This window comes from Selaginella moellendorffii, unplaced genomic scaffold (assembly GCF_000143415.4).
Source record: "Selaginella moellendorffii unplaced genomic scaffold, v1.0 SELMOscaffold_98, whole genome shotgun sequence".
NCBI lineage: Eukaryota > Viridiplantae > Streptophyta > Lycopodiopsida > Selaginellales > Selaginellaceae > Selaginella > Selaginella moellendorffii.
This window is the reverse complement of record NW_003314359.1, coordinates 227,437-246,807: the sequence shown is the minus strand read 5'-3', so window position 1 is coordinate 246,807 and position 19,371 is coordinate 227,437. Positions and strand designations below refer to the sequence as shown.

Below are 19,371 nucleotides of genomic sequence, written 5' to 3'. Positions count from 1 at the left end.
CATCACATCCTCGGTGTGAATTCCGTGGTTCTTGAGCTGCAAGTCAGAAGAACAACAACTTACAGGAAAAAGATACCTCATCAAAACTTACGTAGAACATTCCGTACTTTGTGCAAGCGTCAACGAGATCCCTCTCGAAGCTCTCGCTCGCCACGTCGACTATCGGCAGCACCGCGTACCGGGAGACATCGGCAGCTCCATTCGGCATCATGTATCTCTCCGGAACGCCCGACAGTGTCCCGTTGCAGCTGTCAACAAATGCCTTGATGCCAGCCATGGATGGGACTGTGTAAGCAAGAAAGCTTGGAAGACGAAAGATGGAAATGGAAATGTATGCTTGGATGCTAGGCTTTCTCAACTTTGAGATGTGGATATCAGTCTCCTCCCAGTGCCCTGCTTATATAGTTGCAAAAAACTAAGATTTCTATTTGGCAGTAAGAATTTAAGATCGTTACGATTTGCACGAACTTTCCATGGATCCGCCTCCATTCAAGACCAATTTGTAGACTTTTCCGTCTCAATGACAGATTAGCGTTCATCTGGGGCCAAATGCGAACGCTAATCTGTCACTGATATGGGAAATGCAGTCAACGCTCAACTTAGTTGACTAGCGCATAGAAAACTTAGCCACGAAACTACGTTATTGCCAAGTTTATGTTAAACTCTCTGCTTGAAGAAGCTTGCCATTTCAAAGAGCAAGCGACGGCTCGAGTCAGAGCGTCACATGGACTGCAATTATAACAAGATATAAAGGCATGAAAACCATGATTCTGAAGAGCTTTCTCGTTACCTTGTGCGGTCCACAAAGCTGGCAGCAATGGCGCTAGCAATGGCCAAGGAACTCTTCTCCATCGCCAGCAATCGCTGGATCGTCGCAGTCTCGGGCTTCTACTTGATAGCAATCACCGGAGGCACGCTCACCAGCTTCAGCTTGTTCTCACAGGAGCTCAAAATCTCCCTGCATTACAAGCAAGAGTCCGTCAATACCATCAGCTTCTTCAAGGATCTCGGCACCAGCATGGCTTTCCTGGCCGGCTTGCTCAATGCGAGAGTCGGGCCCCCCGTCTCACCATGTTCGTCTCCGCATTGCTCAACCTGTTCGGCTACACCATGGCCTGGCTCGCCATCACTCACCAGATTGCTCGTCCACCGGCATGGCAAATGAGCTTCTATATGTTTCTCGTCGGCGCCTCTGTAGGCTTTGCAGTCACGGCTGTTCTGACCACCTGTGCCACAAACTTCCCGAAACACCACCAGGGGATGCTGCTGAGCTTGCTCGACGGCAGCAATGGCCTGGGAGCAACCGCATTCGCGGTTGTGTTCCAGACTTTCTTCCAGTTCCACGCTCGCTCCTTTCTGCTCTTCCTGGGGCTGCTACCAACGTTCCTGTATCTGCTGTTTGGCCTCTTCCTTGGGCCCGTGCCTGTCATCGAGAAGTCCAGCGACAAGTCCATTCTCCGCTCGTTCCTCATCACCACCTTTGCCTTAGCTGCCTATCTCCTCGTCATCACAGTCATCGAGGGGAACATCACAAACAGGCTTCCAGACTCGGTGCCTTTGGTGTTCTTTGGTTTGATGCTGCTCATCGTCCTACTTCCAGTTGCTCTGGTTGTCCGAGCTAAGATTCGATCACATTCGAACAGTGCTGGTGCTGTCGAAAGCATACTGCCATCTCATAACTCTGAAGCTCAGCTCGCGGATATGAATTCCACGCCTAGTTCTCTGCAAGTCGTCGACCATTCTCCTTCTCAAGCTTCCAGCGCTGGCATCCACAGATGGTTCCAAGTTCCAGCGAGAGGGAAGGACTACAGGCTCGTCCACGCCTTGCTGAGCATCGATATGTGGCTCATGCTCATCGCGACTTCCTGCGGCCTGGGAACCGTATCCACCTTCTACAACAACTTGGGCCAGCTGAGCGCCTCCCTGGGATACTCCACCGCAAGGATGAACATCTTCGTGGCTCTCCTCAACCTCTGGGACTTCCTGGGAGCAATCGGTTGCGGCTTCGTGTCCGAGATACTCCTCCACAAGTTTGGCATTGGACGGCCGTTCGTGTTCGCTGCGGTGGTCGGCTTTCTAGCGCTCGGCAACTTGCTCATTGCCTTGGGCCTTCCCGGCGCGCTGTACATCGACTCCATCATCATCGGCCTCGCCACCGGAGGCCAGTGGGCGGTGCTGTCGACCATCATCGCGGAGATCTTCGGGCTCAAGCCAGAGCTTCCCAAACGTTGCAAAGGGGATTGGGACGTATGTCCTGTCGGTGGAAGTTGCGGGTGTGTTCTACGATCGGCAAGCCAGGAGATACCGGGGCCCTGACACGCTGGAGGCCTCGCTCTTGTGATTGACTTCATGTCCAAGATGTTCATCTATGGCCCAAACATATAATGTCCAACAGCTGCATACAGTACAGAATATGCTCCAGTAGCACCGGGTAAGCTTTGGCAAAAGTGCCCATCAATCATTCTTCTTGTTGTTATGAGCATTGTCTTGAGCACAGATGCCTAGTTTCAGCTGATCCTTACAATTGTAAGTATCTAGAAATATCATCTAGCATTTTGACTTTCGCATTCAGTTTTAACTAGCATTTGACTAATAGATAGGTCAACATTATCAACTCGAATGTCCAAGACTATCTTAACATCGGATTGGCTCCAACATGTGGGGCACTCAACATGGATGAAGTAAAATTCATGGATAACCATCTAGAGGTAGTTGGTGTGCAACTTGGCAAGCTATCAGATAATATACATACATGGGATAAAGTTCCTGCAAAACCCTGTGCTTGAGCCATTCAGTGATCCTACTACAAGAGCTACTAAATATACAAAAGATGACAATTTCTAATAGGCTATGATGAATGAGGTAAATATTCTATGTTCAAGTTTCATAAGTATTCATATTTTCATGTACAAGTTAGTTCACTGAACTGATATGCCATAATGTGAGCAACAATTCTACCCATAATGTTCATGTCAATGTGCGTGGACTTAACGATGTCAAGTTCTACCATTGGAAAAATGCTTAGGCATCCTGATATATAACATCCCTACTTCAAGGTTAGTAAAATAACTTCCAAGGGGTTTTTCGAACCTCTTGTTTCAGGTCTACTGTATTTGTTGATCAACACATGAAAGTAACACAAATGGTATTTCTGGAGGTATTGCTTGTTGATTTGTCCTCCCAACGCTACATTGACTTTCGTTGACTCATTTGAAGAATTCAACATGCGAAAATTTAAACCAAGAGGCAGTGTCATAGATCAGCTCACCCCCAACGCGACACATACTGCAGTGTGCGGTGTTGAATGCATGTTTAATCCTAAGTGACTGACAGCTAGTTTCAGCCATAACATCGCTAAGCACAAACCCATCACTTCGAAGAACAAATTTCTTCAGAAAGCTGAAGAGATGTTTGCTCCATAATATTGTTATGAAGAATGAGTAATAAACAACCAATATTGATGTGGCACTTCCATTTCTTAAGTTGTTTGGGCAGATCTTTCTCTTGAAAATGCTTTGTTGATTCTCTGAGAAATCACTTTTTTCTAGATCTGTTGCACCAAAGAGCAAGCGATACAAGACGAACCCAGCAAGCTGGACGCCGAATTCCGCACTGGGAGCTCGATCAAGGACAGCGACAACTTGTGGCGCGGGCAACAAGAGCAGCTCCCAGTCGAAGTAATGATCAGGGAAACACTTCTATAGCTCATGGATCCGGGAGGTGCTGGGGCAGGAAGCGCTTCTACAACTCGTGCATCGGGGAATCCAGAGATTTCTCCAGACGTCGCTGGTGCTCGCGGCATTCAAGGCTTGCTCGGGCGGTGCTCAACGTTTCTTTTTGGTTGTTACAGTTGCACCGGCAGATGGAGCTTGTGATTCCCAAGTTAGGGCGGATGAAAAAGCGCGCAGATTAGCAAGCCGATTGTTTGCGCCAATAGGTTGTTAACTTCGCTTTTTACTGCATGGATGAAAATGGAAAACCAAGAAGCTTGAATAAGGTATCTGCAGCTGGATTAAAGTACCATATTTGGTGCTTTCCAGCATGACGTTGGTTTTAACTTTGGCGGGAGTAAACGATGGTCAAGCAGGGCACAGAGCTCATGGAACCTGGATCCTAGGGCAAGCGGCGCATTGCGGGATCGCTCATCAATTCACGAGGTAAGAATCATCTTTAGCTTGGGTGGATTTGGCGCTGGAGTGTCTTGTTTAGCTCACTCCAGGAGAAACCATTCGGTCGCTCTTGCGAGTGCATGCATCGTCAACAACAGCAGCAACTTTTCTCGTCAAGCTGGGCCTCACCTCCGCACTGTAGAACTTGGCGGACCTCAAGCTGAGAGCCACGGCGAGCACACCCAAACAAACAGGTGGCGGCCATGACGAAGAACGTTTCCCTGTAGCACTTGGCATAAGGAAGTGGATACGTTGGCCAGTAGGGAGTGGAGTCCAGGTGTGATTCAGCCGGCAAAAGGGACTTGTATACGACATTCAACCGTATTAATCTTACCTCTGTAACTTTGGATACACCAAAGCATAACGGGCGAGGATTTGAACTATACTTTCAACAAGCTATGACCAACGTAGCTGTTTCATAGACATAAGCCCGTGTGGTTTTATGTCATGGTTTCTTGTGTTGATCTTCAAGTGACTTGCAGATTTCTCTATGAGTTCGCCCCTGATGAATATCTAGGTCTTGCTGAAAACTGCAGGCAAAAATTTCTCAACTATCTATCGAAGTTCAAGTTGCTGAGGGATGGCAGCTGAAAATCTCAAGAAAATGAAAAGAAAGAATGGACACCTGCTGGAAAACCACTGCTTTTGGTGAGGACTTTCACCTTAGTCATATCATTCTGGTACCTCAAAGCTTCTTCGCTGCCTTAAAAAAATGATGAGAGTTTATATAATAAGAAGCTTCATATGTCTTTCATATTGTGATTTTAAAAAGTTATATTGCTTAACAATACATTGCTGGACTTCCTCCCAGATTGTTAAACTTTTACGATCTTCTACGCAGCACACAGTCGGCTTGCTATGAAATTTCGTACCTCCATATAATATTGTGATAAAATCTTTGCTTATCAAACTAAGATCCTTGTGAGCAAACATTTCTTGCAACTGTTTTATTTCTGAGAATGAGAAAAAAATTGGTACCTTTGACTACCCAAGACTCAAGCCACATAGACATTCTTCCCGGAGAAGTGCTCCGTGTACACCTCGTGCATGTAATCCCTATAAGTCCTGCTGCGGTATTTTGCCGGACTCTCCTGGCTCACCAGCTCTGGAATCGGGCTGATCTCCGCGTCTAGTGACGGCCCCAGGAACGCCCCGACGGACAGCCTTGAACTCTTCGAGTTCACCATCACCCTGTGCAATATGCTCTTGTATCTCCCATTGCTGAGCTTCTGATACAAGACAATCAACCAAGACAAAGATCAATCCACAGTTTCTCAAAAAGTTTTCGACTGCTCGTACCTCTAGCTGATCGCCCATGTTGACCACCAGCATTCCCTCGAGTGGCCTCACGTTGTACCAATCCTCGCCTTGCTTCAGCTGCAATCCCCCGACTCCATCCTGGAGCACAAACGTGAGGCCGCCGCTGTCGGTGTGGCCTTCCATGCCCAAGGCCTGCCTCGGGTTCGGGCAAGCCGGATAGAAGTTTGCTCTCGTCAGAAGAACCATCTCTGCGAATGCTTCCAGAAGACGGTTTGAGCGGAGGCCAAGTCCCTCGGACATGACCAACAGCATCCTCTTCCCGAGCTTGAAGATGTTTCTGGCGTACTCGGATCCAACGTCCCTGTTGCATATAGAGCGTCAGCAATCTAGATCAATACGAAAAATCAAGGAGCGAGAAACTGACTTGTAGCTGGCTGGGAACGCGGGCCAGGGGTGCACTCCGAGGGACTCTTCCTTGAGCCACATCTGGAGGTGGTCGTGCCACTCAAGCTTCTCTTCTTTCGAAGGCATCATGCTGGTGCAGTAGCGGACGGGTGTGAAGATCTCCTCGGTGTAGTACCGCATTTTGTCCTCGCTGGGCGAGTTGAAGAACTCGAGAGCACACCTCATCACATCCTCGGTGTGAATTCCGTGGTTCTTGAGCTGCAAGTCAGAAGAACAACAACTTACAGGAAAAAGACACCTCATCAAAACTTACGTAGAACATTCCGTACTTTGTGCAAGCGTCAACGAGATCCCTCTCGAAGCTCTCGCTCGCCACATCGACTATCGGCAGCACCGCGTACCGGGAGACATCGGCAGCTCCATTCGGCATCATGTATCTCTCTGGAACGCTCGACAGTGTCCCGTTGCAGCTGTCAACAAATGCCTTGATGCCAGCCATGGATGGGACTGTGTAAGCCAGAAAGCTTGGAAGACGAAAGATGGAAATGGAAATGTATGCTTGGATGCTAGGCTTTCTCAACTTTGAGATGCGGATATCAGTCTCCTCCCAGTGCCCTGCTTATATAGTTGCAAAAAACTAAGATTTCTATTTGGCAGTACGAATTTAAGAACGTTACGATTTGCACGAACTTTCCATGGATCCGCCTCCATTCAAGACCAATTTGTAGACTTTTCCGTCTCAATGACAGATTAGCGTTCATCTGGGGCCAAATGCGAACGCTAATCTGTCACTGATATGGCAAATGCAGTCAACGCTCAACTTAGTTGACTTGCGCATAGAAAACTTAGCCACGAAACTACGTTATTGCCAAGTTTATGTTAAACTCTCTGCTTGAAGAAGCTTGCCATTTCAAAGAGCAAGCGACGGCTCGAGTCAGAGCGTCACATGGACTGCAATTATAACAAGATATAAAGGCATGAAAACCATGATTCTGAAGAGCTTTCTCGTTACCTTGTGCGGTCCACAAAGCTGGCAGCAATGGCGCTAGCAATGGCCAAGGAACTCTTCTCCATCGCTAGCAATCGCTGGATCGTCGCAGTCTCGGGCTTCTACTTGATAGCAATCACCGGAGGCACGCTCACCAGCTTCAGCTTGTTCTCACAGGAGCTCAAAATCTCCCTGCATTACAAGCAAGAGTCCGTCAATACCATCAGCTTCTTCAAGGATCTCGGCACTAGCATGGCTTTCCTGGCCGGTTTGCTCAATGCGAGAGTCGGCCCCCGTCTCACCATGTTCGTCTCCGCATTGCTCAACCTGTTCGGCTACACCATGGCCTGGCTCGCCATCACTCACCAGATTGCTCGTCCACCGGCATGGCAAATGAGCTTCTATATGTTTCTCGTCGGCGCCTCTGTAGGCTTTGCAGTCACGGCTGTTCTGACCACCTGTGCCACAAACTTCCCGAAACACCACCAGGGGATGCTGCTGAGCTTGCTCGACGGCAGCAATGGCCTGGGAGCAACCGCATTCGCGGTTGTGTTCCAGACTTTCTTCCAGGTCCACGCTCGCTCGTTTCTGCTCTTCCTGGGGCTGCTACCGACGTTCCTGTATCTGCTGCTTGGCCTCTTCCTCGGGCCCGTGCCTGTCATCGAGAAGTCCAGCGACAAGTCCATTCTCCGCTCGTTCCTCATCACCACCTTTGCCTTAGCTGCCTATCTCCTCGTCGTCACAGTCATCGAGGGGACCATACCGAGCAGGCTTCCAGACTCGGTGCCTTTCGTGTTCTTTGGTTTGATGCTGCTCATCGTCCTACTTCCAGTTGCTCTGGTTGTCCGAGCTAAGATTCGATCACATTCGAACAGTGCTGGTGCTGTCGAAAGCATACCGCCATCTCATAACTCTGAAGCTCAGCTCGCGGATATGAATTCCACGCCTAGTTCTCTGCAAGTCGTCGACCATTCTCCTTCTCAAGCTTCCAGCGCTGGCATCCACAGATGGTTCCAAGTTCCAGCGAGAGGGAAGGACTACAGGCTCGTCCACGCCTTGCTGAGCATCGATATGTGGCTCATGCTCATCGCGACTTCCTGCGGCCTGGGAACCGTGTCCACCTTCTACAACAACTTGGGCCAGCTGAGCGCCTCCCTGGGATACTCCACCGCAAGGATGAACATCTTCGTGGCTCTCCTCAACCTCTGGGACTTCCTGGGAGCAATCGGTTGCGGCTTCGTGTCCGAGATACTCCTCCACAAGTTTGGCATTGGACGGCCGTTCGTGTTCGCTGCGGTGGTCGGCTTTCTAGCGCTCGGCAACTTGCTCATCGCCTTGGGCCTTCCCGGCGCGCTGTACATCGGCTCCACCATCATCGGGCTCGCCACCGGAGGCCAGTGGGCGGTGCTGTCGACCATCATCGCGGAGATCTTCGGGCTCAAGCACTATGGAGTTCTCCAGAGCTTCCCAAACGTTGCAAAGGGGATTGGGACGTATGTCCTGTCGGTGGAAGTTGCGGGTGTGTTCTACGATCGGCAAGCCAGGAGATACCGGGGCCCTGACACGCTGGAGGCCTCGCTCTTGTGCGACGGTGCCAAGTGCTACAGGGAAACGTTCTTCGTCATGGGCGCCACCTGTTTGTTTGGGTGTGCCATCGCCGTGGCTCTCAGCTTGAGGTCCGCCAAGTTCTACAGTGCGGAGGTGAGGCCCAGCTTGACGAGAAAAGTTGCTGCTGTTGTTGACGATGCATGCTAGCAGAGTCTTCCATTTTTTTTTAAGCTACACAAGAGAAGGAAAGAAAAATATGAGCGCGTCTTAAGCAAAAGAAGTCGCAAGAGAGACCGAATGGTTTCTCCTAGAGTGAGCTAAACAAGACACTCCAGCGCCAAATCCACCCAAGCTAAAGATGATTCTTACCTCGTGAATGGATGAGCGATCCCGCAGTGCGCCGCTTGCCCTAGGATCCATGTTCCATGAGCTCTGTGCCCTGCTTGACCATCGTTTACTCCCCAATTATGGTACTTTAATCCATTCAAGCTTCTTGGTTTTCCATTTTCATCCATTGTGCCAAACCATGCAATGCAAAAAGCGAAGTTAATATCAACATTACCTAGTGGCGCAAACAATCGGCCCTGCGTGATTGCTGTGCTAATGCTTCTCCGCAGAAAAAGGCTCCGAATGCGCTTTTTCATCCGCCCTAACTTGGGAATCACAAGCTCCATCTGCCGATGTAACAACCAAAAAGAAACATTGAGCACCGCCCGAGGCACCAGCTGCAAGCCTTGAATGCCGCGAGCACCAGCGAGAAATCTCTGGAGAAATCTCTCGATTCCCCGATGCACGAGTTGTAGAAGCGCTTCCTGTCCCAGCACCTCCCGGATCAATGAGCTATAAAAGTGTTTCCCTGGTCATTGCTTCGATTGGGAGCTGCTCTTGTTGCCCGCGCCACAGGTTGTCGCGGTCCTTGATCGAGCTCCCAGTGCGGAATTCGGCGTCCAGCTTGCTGGGTTAGTCTTGTATCGCTTGCTCTTTGGTGCAACAGATCTACAAAAAAGTGATTTCTCGGAGAATCAACAAAGCATTTTCAAGAGAAAGATCTGCCCAAACAACTTAAGAAATGGTAGCCGATGACGTAGCGCGCTGCCAACCCACGTGGAGCGCCACATCAACATTGGTTGTTTATTACGCATTCTTCATGACAATATTATGGAGCAAACATCTCTTCAGCTTTCGGAAGAAATTTGTTCTTCGAAGTGATGGGTTTGTGCTTAGCAATGTTATGGCTGAAACTAGCTGTCAGTTACTTAGGATTAAACATGCATTCAACACCGCACACTGCAGTATGTGTCGCGTTGGGGGTGAGCTGATCTATGACACTGTCTCTGGGTTTAAATTTTCGCATGTTGAATTCTACAAATGAGTCAACGAAAGTTAATGTAGCGTTGGGAGGACAAATCAACAAGCAATACCTCCAGAAATATCAATTGTTTTACTTTCATGTGTTGATCAACAGATACAGTAGACCTGAAACAAGAGGTTCAAGAAAAGGAATAACCCCTTGGAAGTTATTTACTAACCTTGAAGTAGGGATGTGATATATCAGGATGCCTAAGCATTTTTCCATGGTATTCATGATGGTAGAACTTATAATGTTCTCAATGTTTATCCTAGTGTGAGCAACAATTCTACCCATAATGTTCATGTCAATGTGCGTGGAGTTAAGGATGTCAGCATACTATCAGTTCAGTGAACTAACTTTTACATGAAAATATGAATACTTATGAAACTTGAACATAGAATATTTACCTAATTCATCATAGCCAATTAGAAATTGTCATCTATTGTATATTTAGTAGCTCTTGTAGTAGGATCACTGAATGGCTCAATCACAGGGTTTTGCAGGAACTTTATCCCATGTATGTATGTTATCTGATAGCTCGCCAAGTTGCACACGAACAACCTCTAGATGGATCCATGAATTTGACTTCACCCATGTTGAGTGCCCCACATGTGGGAGCCAATCCGATGTTTAAGATAGTCTTCGACAGTCGGGTTGACAATGTTGACCTATCTATTAGTCAAATGCTAGCTAAAACTGAATGTGAAAGTCAAAATGCTAGATGATATTTCCAGATACTTACAATTGTAAGGATCAGCTGAAACTAGGCATTTGTGCTCAAGACAAAGCTCATAACAGCAAGAAGAATGATTGATGGGCACTTTTGCCAAAGCTTACCAAGTGCTACTGGAGCATATTCTGTAAGGAAGTGGATATGTTGGCCAGTAGGGAGTGGAGTCCAGGTGTGATTCAGCCGGCAAAAGGGACTTATATATGACATTCAACTGTATTAATCTTACCTCTGTAACTTTGGATACACCAAAGCATAATAGGTGAGGATTTGAACTATACGACCAACATAGCTATTTCATAGACATAAGCCCGTGTGGTTTTGTGTTATGGTTTCTTGTGTTGATCTTCTAGTGACTTGCAGATTTCTCTATAAGTTCGCCCTCAATCAATATCTAGGTCTTATTGAAAATTGCAGGCAAAAATTTCTTTTTTTTGCTTGATAAATTTTAAAGCTTCAAATATATGATTTTGATGTTGTTAATTGCTTTGGGAGTTTCATGGCTAATGCTAATGCCATTTCTCGAGCTCTTCTTCCTTTTCCACTATCTTTTATGTTTTTAATGAGTTTATTGTTTTGGCGTCTGTAAATTTTCTAAACGAGGATTCTATGCTGTTGACGGTTGTTATACTCGACGTTCAGTGTCCGCAAGGTGCAGAGCAAAATCTACATTTTCTTGATGAGGTTTGTGAGGCTAAAAAACGTGAGCTATGGATGCGAAGGATTCGAGATGGGTTTGAGAATCCTACATGACTTGCTGATGACTTGCCATTCTAACATTTACATTCTCAGTATCGCCTTTAAAATGGCCTTCTTTACTTTGTGGGGACGGATTCTGATGATCATTTACAATTGGTAGTGTCTTTTGTCTTTATTTTGCGGTTTCTCTATGCCTACCACAATTCTCTTGTTTTAGGTGGGCATATGGGACATCGTCGTGTAACTGACAAGCTACATAGGTTTTTCTATTAGCTAGAAATACAACGTGATATTATCTAGTATATGCATAATTGCGTTTGGTGTTAAGTTTGTAATACTCTCCTTCGTGCTCCAGAAGGACCATTAGAGTTAATTGCAATTTCTCCATTTGAGTTGGTGGCATTTGATCTTATGGGACTTTTTCCACGGTCAATTGCTAGTAATGTCGATCCCTCCAGCATTTTCATCACTGTTCATGAAAAGCCTTTGATAAGCTCGCCTCAGGCTGTTCACCTGAGATATTATTATTGCTTTTGATTACTTGATTCATTGGGTGGAAGTTGGTGCTTTTGTTAGTGCCTTTATAACTGTTGTTAGATACTTCCTCCTTAATCGAGTGGTGTTCTAGCATTCTTATCCAGAGCAAATTCTTTAGGATAATGATCCCACATTTATGGCTAAAGCATTTTATGTTTTGACATCTCAGTTGGGGATACGCCACACTTTCACGAGTGCTTATCATCCACAATCAGATAGTCTTGTGGAACAATTCATTCGAATGTTCAAAAGGATGATCGCGAAGTATATGAACTTTCAGCATTCGGATTGGGATGATTATATGGTTTAATATAGAATTGCACGATTATACCCAGAATGATGCTTGTGTATGACTATCACAAGGAATTATATTCATCGTAAGAACTGTGGAGTAAAAAGTAGCAGGCTTGCTATCCAAACACACGAAAAGCAATTGAGCGAAACGCACTAGCGACTAGTCTTTTCCAGCAGGTGTCCACTCTCTGTCTTTCCATTTCTTTTAGATCTCACAGAGTGCTTTTGGTGCGTCGGTGCCTGCGTCATTGCACGGCAGATCAAGTAAGTCCGACACTATGAATCACAATGCCATCTATCAGCAAAAGTACTTAAAATCTGATTTTGTGAGCATCAATAGCGAACTGAGAGAAATATCTCTGCGGTTTTCAGCAAGACCTGAAACCCGGAGGAGATATTGATCAAGGGCGAAGCTCTCGAGAATCATAGAGAAATCTGCAAGTCACGAGAAGATCAACACAAGAAACCATGACACGAAACCGCACAGAGCTTACTGTAACACGATTCAAATATCTCCGAAACATCTTGCCGGTTGCTTCTGATCATTTCAGCGTGTAGCTAACTTTTGTCACTCCTTTTTTCACTCTGATCTGCGTCACCTGTGAAGCGCGCAACATATGTAAGCTCAAAACCTCTTGACGCTCTTTCTTTCGAAGTCGCTTACTTTCAAGCCCGTGAGTGAGCTAACATCGTCGACATGAGTGCCACCGCAGGGGCATCCCGTGTGATCTCCGATCCTCACGATTCTGGGACTGCTATCCTGTGGCATTTGAACATTGGAGGTCAGATACAAAGATCATAAGTTGTATCCAATTCATAGTGTATACCTTGGATATGTAATCGGGAAGGCTCCCGCCGCACAAGCCAGCAGCCTCGTCATAAGGTAGCACAGATGCATTTACCTGTAGTACTAGCACGAATAAATACACTGGCACCAAAAAGAATAAGAACAAACACAAAGCATCGGCATAGCACAACTCACCGAAGCACCACTTGCTATCAAACGATCAATTTCTTTCTGCAGGGCAACACGAGTCGACTCTATCTCACCGCTCGGAATTGCTCCTATGTACTCGACAAAAGCTCTATCCCGGAAAGAAAAGCTTTGCAAAGTGTAAAGTTGAGAATCGAAAGTCATACCCCTCTGGAGAATGGTTTCCTTTTGCCGGCTCCAAAGTCCGTCCCACAAGTTTCATGCATACATCTATCAAGTGCCCCGCGGTGTGCAACCTGTTCTCGAAAAAATAAAGAAAGAAAAACTGGATAGGTACTGGTTTGCTTGTAGATTGTGTTGCACCTTGAGTGTAATTCCCTGCGTTGCGACTCAACTCTCAGGCTGACTTCCTGGCCAGCTTCGAAAGTAGAGTCTGATGGCTCAAAGACACCATAGTGATAGACCTACAGACAGCACAAGAGTGAAGCAGTAAATCCTCTGAGAAGAAACACAACGAAAACTTACAACTCCATTCTTCATCCTTGTGTCCTGAACTTGGAATGTAGTGTCTCCATTCAAGCTCGAAATGGAGCCTCTGTCCCCGGGCTGTCCACCTCCTTGAGGATACAAGATTGTCCGATCCGAAACAATGGCTACTCGCTCAGAATCCTGGAGAATGAGGAGAGGACTTCATCTAAACATCCTAGCTAGAAAACTCACTCGCTACCTTTGTGATGGAGAGCACCTTGGCTGTTGCTTGGAGCTGCCGCATATTGTCGAAATACGAGAGCTTGGTGGGCATGTAGTCCCTGTAAGTCCTGCTGCGGTACTTTGCCGGACTCTCCTGGCTCACCAGCTCTGGAATGGGGCTGATCTCCGCATCCAGTGACGGCCCCAGGAACGCCCCGACGGACAGCCTCGAACTCTTCGAGTTCACCATCACCCTGTGCAATATGCTCTTGTACCTCCCATTGCTCAGCTTCTGAGATCACCAACCAAGGACAACATTAGGATCATTCCACAAACTTTTCGACTGCTCGTACCTCTAGCTGATCGCCCATGTTGACCACCAGCATTCCCTCGAGTGGCTTCACGTTGTACCAATCCTCGCCTTGCTTCAGCTGCAATCCCCCGACTCCATCCTGGAGCACAAACGTGAGGCCGCCGCTGTCGGTGTGGCCTTCCATGCCCAAGGCCTGCCTCGGGTTTGGGCAAGCCGGATAGAAGTTTGCTCTCGTCAGAAGAACCATCTCTGCGAATGCTTCCAGAAGACGGTTTGAGCGGAGGCCAAGTCCCTCGGACATGACCAACAGCATCCTCTTCCCGAGCTTGAAGATGTTTCTGGCGTACTCGGATCCAACGTCCCTGTTGCATATAGAGCGTCAGCAATCTAGAGCAATACCATAATCAAGGAGCGAGAAACTGACTTGTAGCTGGCTGGGAACGCGGGCCAGGGGTGCGCTCCGAGGGACTCTTCCTTGAGCCACATCTGGAGGTGGTCGTGCCACTCGAGCTTCTCTTCTTTCGAAGGCATCATGCTGGTGCAGTAGCGGACGGGTGTGAAGATCTCCTCGGTGTAGTACCGCATCTTGTCCTCGCTGGGCGAGTTGAAGAACTCGAGAGCGCACCTCATCACATCCTCGGTGTGAATTCCGTGGTTCTTGAGCTGCAAGTCAGAAGAACAACAACTTAGCAAACATGTACTACAGGAAAAAGACACCTCATCAAAACTTACGTAGAACATTCCGTACTTTGTGCAAGCGTCAACGAGATCCCTCTCGAAGCTCTCGCTCGCCACATCGACTATCGGCAGCACCGCGTACCGGGAGACATCGGCAGCTCCATTCGGCATCATGTATCTCTCTGGAACGCTCGACAGTGTCCCGTTGCAGCTGTCAACAAATGCCTTGATGCCAGCCATGGATGGGACTGTGTAAGCAAGAAAGCTTGGAAGACGAAAGATGGAAATGGAAATGTATGCTTGGATGCTAGGCTTTCTCAACTTTGAGATGCGGATATCAGTGTCCTTCCAGTGCCCTGCTTATATAGTTGCAAAAAACTAAGATTTCTATTTGGCAGTACGAATTTAAGATCGTTACGATTTGCACGAACTTTCCATGGATCCGCCTCCATTCAAGACCAATTTGTAGACTTTTCCGCCTCAATGACAGATTAGCGTTCGCATCTGGGGCCAAATGCGGACGCTAATCTGTCACTGGTATGGAAAATGCAGTCAACGCTCAACTTAGTTGACCTGCGCATAGAAAACTTAGCCACGAAACTACGTTATTGCCAAGTTTATGTTAAACTCTCTGCTTGAAGAAGCTTGCCATTTCAAAGAGCAAGCGACGGCTCGAGTCAGAGCGTCACATGGACTGCAATTATAACAAGATATAAAGGCATGAAAACCATGATTCTGAAGAGCTTTCTCGTTACCTTGTGCGGTCCACAAAGCTGGCAGCAATGGCGCTAGCAATGGCCAAGGAACTCTTCTCCATCGCTAGCAATCGCTGGATCGTCGCAGTCTCGGGCTTCTACTTGATAGCAATCACCGGAGGCACGCTCACCAGCTTCAGCTTGTTCTCACAGGAGCTCAAAATCTCCCTGCATTACAAGCAAGAGTCCGTCAATACCATCAGCTTCTTCAAGGATCTCGGCACTAGCATGGCTTTCCTGGCCGGTTTGCTCAATGCGAGAGTCGGCCCCCGTCTCACCATGTTCGTCTCCGCATTGCTCAACCTGTTCGGCTACACCATGGCCTGGCTCGCCATCACTCACCAGATTGCTCGTCCACCGGCATGGCAAATGAGCTTCTATATGTTTCTCGTCGGCGCCTCTGTAGGCTTTGCAGTCACGGCTGTTCTGACCACCTGTGCCACAAACTTCCCGAAACACCACCAGGGGATGCTGCTGAGCTTGCTCGACGGCAGCAATGGCCTGGGAGCAACCGCATTCGCGGTTGTGTTCCAGACTTTCTTCCAGTTCCACGCTCGCTCCTTTCTGCTCTTCCTGGGGCTGCTACCGACGTTCCTGTATCTGCTGCTTGGCCTCTTCCTCGGGCCCGTGCCTGTCATCGAGAAGTCCAGCGACAAGTCCATTCTCCGCTCGTTCCTCGTCACCACCTTTGCCTTAGCTGCCTATCTCCTCGTCATCACAGTCATCGAGGGGAGCATGACAAGCAGGCTTCCAGACTCGGTGCCTTTGGTGTTCTTTGGTTTGATGCTGCTCATCGTCCTACTTCCAGTTGCTCTGGTTGTCCGAGCTAAGATTCGATCACATTCGAACAGTGCTGGTGCTGTCGAAAGCATACCGCCATCTCATAACTCTGAAGCTCAGCTCGCGGATATGAATTCCACGCCTATTTCTCTGCAAGTCGTCGACCATTCTCCTTCTCAAGCTTCCGGCGCTGGCATCCACAGATGGTTCCAAGTTCCAGCGAGAGGGAAGGACTACAGACTCGTCCACGCCTTGCTGAGCATCGATATGTGGCTCATGCTCATCGCGACTTCCTGCGGCCTGGGAACCGTGTCCACCTTCTACAACAACTTGGGCCAGCTGAGCGCCTCCCTGGGATACTCCACCGCAAGGATGAACATCTTCGTGGCTCTCCTCAACCTCTGGGACTTCCTGGGAGCAATCGGTTGCGGCTTCGTGTCCGAGATACTCCTCCACAAGTTTGGCATTGGACGGCCGTTCGTGTTCGCTGCGGTGGTCGGCTTTCTAGCGCTCGGCAACTTGCTCATCGCCTTGGGCCTTCCCGGCGCGCTGTACATCGGCTCCACCATCATCGGGCTCGCCACCGGAGGCCAGTGGGCGGTGCTGTCGACCATCATCGCGGAGATCTTCGGGCTCAAGCACTATGGAGTTCTCCAGAGCTTCCCAAACGTTGCAAAGGGGATTGGGACGTATGTCCTGTCGGTGGAAGTTGCGGGTGTGTTCTACGATCGGCAAGCCAGGAGATACCGGGGCCCTGACACGCTGGAGGCCTCGCTCTTGTGCGACGGTGCCAAGTGCTACAGGGAAACGTTCTTCGTCATGGGCGCCACCTGTTTGTTTGGGTGTGCCATCGCCGTGGCTCTCAGCTTGAGGTCCGCCAAGTTCTACAGTGCGGAGGTGAGGCCCAGCTTGACGAGAAAAGTTGCTGCTGTTGTTGACGATGCATGCTAGCAGAGTCTTCCATTTTTTTTTAAGCTACACAAGAGAAGGAAAGAAAAATATGAGCGCGTCTTAAGCAAAAGAAGTCGCAAGAGAGACCGAATGGTTTCTCCTAGAGTGAGCTAAACAAGACACTCCAGCGCCAAATCCACCCAAGCTAAAGATGATTCTTACCTCGTGAATGGATGAGCGATCCCGCAGTGCGCCGCTTGCCCTAGGATCCATGTTCCATGAGCTCTGTGCCCTGCTTGACCATCGTTTACTCCCCAATTATGGTACTTTAATCCATTCAAGCTTCTTGGTTTTCCATTTTCATCCATTGTGCCAAACCATGCAATGCAAAAAGCGAAGTTAATATCAACATTACCTAGTGGCGCAAACAATCGGCCCTGCGTGATTGCTGTGCTAATGCTTCTCCGCAGAAAAAGGCTCCGAATGCGCTTTTTCATCCGCCCTAACTTGGGAATCACAAGCTCCATCTGCCGATGTAACAACCAAAAAGAAACATTGAGCACCGCCCGAGGCACCAGCTGCAAGCCTTGAATGCCGCGAGCACCAGCGAGAAATCTCTGGAGAAATCTCTCGATTCCCCGATGCACGAGTTGTAGAAGCGCTTCCTGTCCCAGCACCTCCCGGATCAATGAGCTATAAAAGTGTTTCCCTGGTCATTGCTTCGATTGGGAGCTGCTCTTGTTGCCCGCGCCACAGGTTGTCGCGGTCCTTGATCGAGCTCCCAGTGCGGAATTCGGCGTCCAGCTTGCTGGGTTAGTCTTGTATCGCTTGCTCTTTGGTGCAACAGATCTACAAAAAAGTGATTTCTCGGAGAATCAACAAAGCATTTTCAAGAGAAAGATCTGCCCAAACAACTTAAGAAATGGTAGCCGATGACGTAGCGCGCTGCCAACCCACGTGGAGCGCCACATCAACATTGGTTGTTTATTACGCATTCTTCATGACAATATTATGGAGCAAACATCTCTTCAGCTTTCGGAAGAAATTTGTTCTTCGAAGTGATGGGTTTGTGCTTAGCAATGTTATGGCTGAAACTAGCTGTCAGTTACTTAGGATTAAACATGCATTCAACACCGCACACTGCAGTATGTGTCGCGTTGGGGGTGAGCTGATCTATGACACTGTCTCTGGGTTTAAATTTTCGCATGTTGAATTCTACAAATGAGTCAACAAAAGTTAATGTAGCGTTGGGAGGACAAATCAACAAGCAATACCTCCAGAAATATCAATTGTTTTACTTTCATGTGTTGATCAACAGATACAGTAGACCTGAAACAAGAGGTTCAAGAAAAGGAATAACCCCTTGGAAGTTATTTACTAACCTTGAAGTAGGGATGTGATATATCAGGATGCCTAAGCATTTTTCCATGGTATTCATGATGGTAGAACTTATAGTGTTCTCAATGTTTATCCTAGTGTGAGCAACAATTCTACCCATAATGTTCATGTCAATGTGCGTGGAGTTAAGGATGTCAGCATACTATCAGTTCAGTGAACTAACTTTTACATGAAAATATGAATACTTATGAAACTTGAACATAGAATATTTACCTAATTCATCATAGCCAATTAGAAATTGTCATCTATTGTATATTTAGTAGCTCTTTCAATCACAGGGTTTTGCAGGAACTTTATCCCATGTATGTATGTTATCTGTCGCCAAGTTGCACACGAACAACCTCTAGATGGATCCATGAATTTGACTTCACCCATGTTGAGTGCCCCACATGTGGGAGCCAATCCGATGTTTAAGATAGTCTTCGACAATCGAGTTGACAATGTTGACCTATCTATTAGTCAAATGCTAGCTAAAACTGAATGTGAAAGTCAAAATGCTAGATGATATTTCCAGATACTTACAATTGTAAGGATCAGCTGAAACTAGGCATTTGTGCTCAAGACAAAGCTCATAACAGCAAGAAGAATGATTGATGGGCACTTTTGCCAAAGCTTACCCAGTGCTACTGGAGCATATTCTGTAAGGAAGTGGATATGTTGGCCAGTAGGGAGTGGAGTCCAGGTGTGATTCAGCTGGCAAAAGGGACTTGTATATGACATTCAACTGTATTAATCTTACCCCTGTAACTTTGGATACACCAAAGTGTAATAGGTGAGGATTTGAAAACATAGCTATTTCATAGACATAAGCCCATGGTTTCTTGTGTTGATCTTCTAGTGACTTGCAGATTTCTCTATAAGTTTGCCCTCAATCAATATCTAGGTCTTATTGAAAATTGCAGGCAAAAATTTCTTTTTTTTGCTTGATGAGTTTAAAGCTTCAAATATATG

The 19,371-nt window shown here is 47.6% G+C and overlaps 8 protein-coding genes and 3 long non-coding RNA genes across 14 annotated transcripts; 3 read left to right on the top strand and 8 right to left on the bottom strand.

Annotated features, from left to right (window-relative positions):
- Nucleotides 1-623: 623 nt before the first annotated feature.
- Nucleotides 624-1,373, bottom strand: LOC112342085. The gene is made up of 3 exons (XR_002990823.1): nucleotides 1,071-1,373; nucleotides 791-958; nucleotides 624-729 (listed from the first exon to the last, which is right to left on the bottom strand). It is a non-coding gene; the product is annotated as an uncharacterized LOC112342085 (long non-coding RNA).
- Nucleotides 1,374-1,575: 202 nt separating this feature from the next.
- Nucleotides 1,576-3,913, top strand: LOC112342073. The gene is made up of 3 exons (XM_024663289.1): nucleotides 1,576-2,247; nucleotides 3,549-3,677; nucleotides 3,851-3,913. The coding sequence occupies exons 1-3, from the start codon at nucleotides 1,576-1,578 to the stop codon at nucleotides 3,911-3,913; spliced, it is 864 nt and encodes a 287-aa protein (XP_024519057.1).
- Nucleotides 3,914-5,164: 1,251 nt separating this feature from the next.
- On the bottom strand, nucleotides 5,165-6,014 carry LOC9636360 (protein DMR6-LIKE OXYGENASE 2). The gene is made up of 3 exons (XM_024663288.1): nucleotides 5,854-6,014; nucleotides 5,469-5,790; nucleotides 5,165-5,398 (listed from the first exon to the last, which is right to left on the bottom strand). The coding sequence occupies exons 1-3, from the start codon at nucleotides 6,012-6,014 to the stop codon at nucleotides 5,165-5,167; spliced, it is 717 nt and encodes a 238-aa protein (XP_024519056.1).
- A 665-nt stretch (nucleotides 6,015-6,679) lies between these two features.
- On the bottom strand, nucleotides 6,680-6,931 carry LOC112342095. Its single transcript, XR_002990827.1, has 2 exons — nucleotides 6,847-6,931; nucleotides 6,680-6,785 (listed from the first exon to the last, which is right to left on the bottom strand). It is a non-coding gene; the product is annotated as an uncharacterized LOC112342095 (long non-coding RNA).
- Nucleotides 6,863-8,597, top strand: LOC112342093. Of its 2 annotated transcripts, XM_024663361.1 has the most exons (2): nucleotides 6,863-7,014; nucleotides 7,084-8,597. In XM_024663361.1, the coding sequence occupies exons 1-2, from the start codon at nucleotides 6,874-6,876 to the stop codon at nucleotides 8,575-8,577; spliced, it is 1,635 nt and encodes a 544-aa protein (XP_024519129.1). In that variant the 5' UTR covers nucleotides 6,863-6,873; the 3' UTR covers nucleotides 8,578-8,597. The 2 variants fall into 2 exon arrangements, with proteins under 2 accessions (XP_024519129.1, XP_024519128.1); XM_024663360.1 differs by having other exon boundaries at nucleotides 6,863-8,597.
- Nucleotides 8,559-9,404, bottom strand: LOC112342094. The gene is made up of 2 exons (XM_024663362.1): nucleotides 8,740-9,404; nucleotides 8,559-8,601 (listed from the first exon to the last, which is right to left on the bottom strand). The coding sequence occupies exons 1-2, from the start codon at nucleotides 9,042-9,044 to the stop codon at nucleotides 8,574-8,576; spliced, it is 333 nt and encodes a 110-aa protein (XP_024519130.1). The 5' UTR covers nucleotides 9,045-9,404; the 3' UTR covers nucleotides 8,559-8,573.
- Nucleotides 9,405-12,260: 2,856 nt separating this feature from the next.
- Nucleotides 12,261-14,108, bottom strand: LOC9636359 (alanine--tRNA ligase). Of its 2 annotated transcripts, XM_002989438.2 has the most exons (10): nucleotides 13,959-14,108; nucleotides 13,643-13,897; nucleotides 13,441-13,584; nucleotides 13,279-13,379; nucleotides 13,122-13,211; nucleotides 12,964-13,066; nucleotides 12,809-12,883; nucleotides 12,646-12,741; nucleotides 12,476-12,580; nucleotides 12,261-12,416 (listed from the first exon to the last, which is right to left on the bottom strand). In XM_002989438.2, exons 1-9 carry the CDS (start codon nucleotides 14,100-14,102, stop codon nucleotides 12,524-12,526), a joined length of 1,065 nt encoding a protein of 354 aa, XP_002989484.2. In that variant the 5' UTR covers nucleotides 14,103-14,108; the 3' UTR covers nucleotides 12,261-12,416; nucleotides 12,476-12,523. The 2 variants fall into 2 exon arrangements, with proteins under 2 accessions (XP_002989484.2, XP_024519088.1); XM_024663320.1 differs by lacking the exons at nucleotides 12,261-12,416; nucleotides 12,476-12,580; nucleotides 12,646-12,741 and having other exon boundaries at nucleotides 12,881-12,909.
- A 197-nt stretch (nucleotides 14,109-14,305) lies between these two features.
- Nucleotides 14,306-14,836, bottom strand: LOC9636358 (protein DOWNY MILDEW RESISTANCE 6). Its single transcript, XM_024663287.1, has 2 exons — nucleotides 14,651-14,836; nucleotides 14,306-14,581 (listed from the first exon to the last, which is right to left on the bottom strand). The coding sequence occupies exons 1-2, from the start codon at nucleotides 14,834-14,836 to the stop codon at nucleotides 14,306-14,308; spliced, it is 462 nt and encodes a 153-aa protein (XP_024519055.1).
- A 348-nt stretch (nucleotides 14,837-15,184) lies between these two features.
- Nucleotides 15,185-15,436, bottom strand: LOC112342064. The gene is made up of 2 exons (XR_002990820.1): nucleotides 15,352-15,436; nucleotides 15,185-15,290 (listed from the first exon to the last, which is right to left on the bottom strand). It is a non-coding gene; the product is annotated as an uncharacterized LOC112342064 (long non-coding RNA).
- LOC112342062 lies at nucleotides 15,368-17,102 on the top strand. 2 transcript variants are annotated; one of them, XM_024663272.1, is made up of 2 exons: nucleotides 15,368-15,519; nucleotides 15,589-17,102. In XM_024663272.1, the coding sequence occupies exons 1-2, from the start codon at nucleotides 15,379-15,381 to the stop codon at nucleotides 17,080-17,082; spliced, it is 1,635 nt and encodes a 544-aa protein (XP_024519040.1). In that variant the 5' UTR covers nucleotides 15,368-15,378; the 3' UTR covers nucleotides 17,083-17,102. The 2 variants fall into 2 exon arrangements, with proteins under 2 accessions (XP_024519040.1, XP_024519039.1); XM_024663271.1 differs by having other exon boundaries at nucleotides 15,368-17,102.
- Nucleotides 17,064-17,909, bottom strand: LOC112342063. The gene is made up of 2 exons (XM_024663274.1): nucleotides 17,245-17,909; nucleotides 17,064-17,106 (listed from the first exon to the last, which is right to left on the bottom strand). The coding sequence occupies exons 1-2, from the start codon at nucleotides 17,547-17,549 to the stop codon at nucleotides 17,079-17,081; spliced, it is 333 nt and encodes a 110-aa protein (XP_024519042.1). The 5' UTR covers nucleotides 17,550-17,909; the 3' UTR covers nucleotides 17,064-17,078.
- Between the last annotated feature and the right edge of the window lie 1,462 nt (nucleotides 17,910-19,371).

Bases quoted from the DNA above. Each gene is read 5' to 3' on its own strand.
- LOC112342073 (XM_024663289.1), top strand. From the start codon at position 1,576: ATGCTGCTCATCGTCCTACTTCCAGTTGCTCTGGTTGTCCGAGCTAAG. The intron at 2,248-3,548 runs GTATGTCCTGTC...ACTTTTTTCTAG, and splicing joins GTTGCAAAGGGGATTGGGAC to ATCTGTTGCACCAAAGAGCA. The intron at 3,678-3,850 runs GTAATGATCAGG...TGGTTGTTACAG, and splicing joins AAGAGCAGCTCCCAGTCGAA to TTGCACCGGCAGATGGAGCT.
- LOC9636360 (XM_024663288.1), bottom strand. From the start codon at position 6,014: ATGCGGTACTACACCGAGGAGATCTTCACACCCGTCCGCTACTGCACC. The intron at 5,791-5,853 runs GTCAGTTTCTCG...TATATGCAACAG, and splicing joins GCGTTCCCAGCCAGCTACAA to GGACGTTGGATCCGAGTACG. The intron at 5,399-5,468 runs GTACGAGCAGTC...GTCTTGTATCAG, and splicing joins ACATGGGCGATCAGCTAGAG to AAGCTCAGCAATGGGAGATA.
- LOC112342093 (XM_024663360.1), top strand. From the start codon at position 6,874: ATGGCGCTAGCAATGGCCAAGGAACTCTTCTCCATCGCTAGCAATCGC.
- LOC112342094 (XM_024663362.1), bottom strand. From the start codon at position 9,044: ATGGAGCTTGTGATTCCCAAGTTAGGGCGGATGAAAAAGCGCATTCGG. The intron at 8,602-8,739 runs GTAAGAATCATC...TCTCTTGTGTAG, and splicing joins ATCGCTCATCCATTCACGAG to CTTAAAAAAAAATGGAAGAC.
- LOC9636359 (XM_002989438.2), bottom strand. From the start codon at position 14,102: ATGGAAGGCCACACCGACAGCGGCGGCCTCACGTTTGTGCTCCAGGAT. The intron at 13,585-13,642 runs GTAGCGAGTGAG...CTCATTCTCCAG, and splicing joins AGGTGCTCTCCATCACAAAG to GATTCTGAGCGAGTAGCCAT. The intron at 13,212-13,278 runs GTGCAACACAAT...TTTCGAGAACAG, and splicing joins CGCAGGGAATTACACTCAAG to GTTGCACACCGCGGGGCACT.
- LOC9636358 (XM_024663287.1), bottom strand. From the start codon at position 14,836: ATGGCTGGCATCAAGGCATTTGTTGACAGCTGCAACGGGACACTGTCG. The intron at 14,582-14,650 runs GTAAGTTTTGAT...TCTGACTTGCAG, and splicing joins CAAAGTACGGAATGTTCTAC to CTCAAGAACCACGGAATTCA.
- LOC112342062 (XM_024663271.1), top strand. From the start codon at position 15,379: ATGGCGCTAGCAATGGCCAAGGAACTCTTCTCCATCGCTAGCAATCGC.
- LOC112342063 (XM_024663274.1), bottom strand. From the start codon at position 17,549: ATGGAGCTTGTGATTCCCAAGTTAGGGCGGATGAAAAAGCGCATTCGG. The intron at 17,107-17,244 runs GTAAGAATCATC...TCTCTTGTGTAG, and splicing joins ATCGCTCATCCATTCACGAG to CTTAAAAAAAAATGGAAGAC.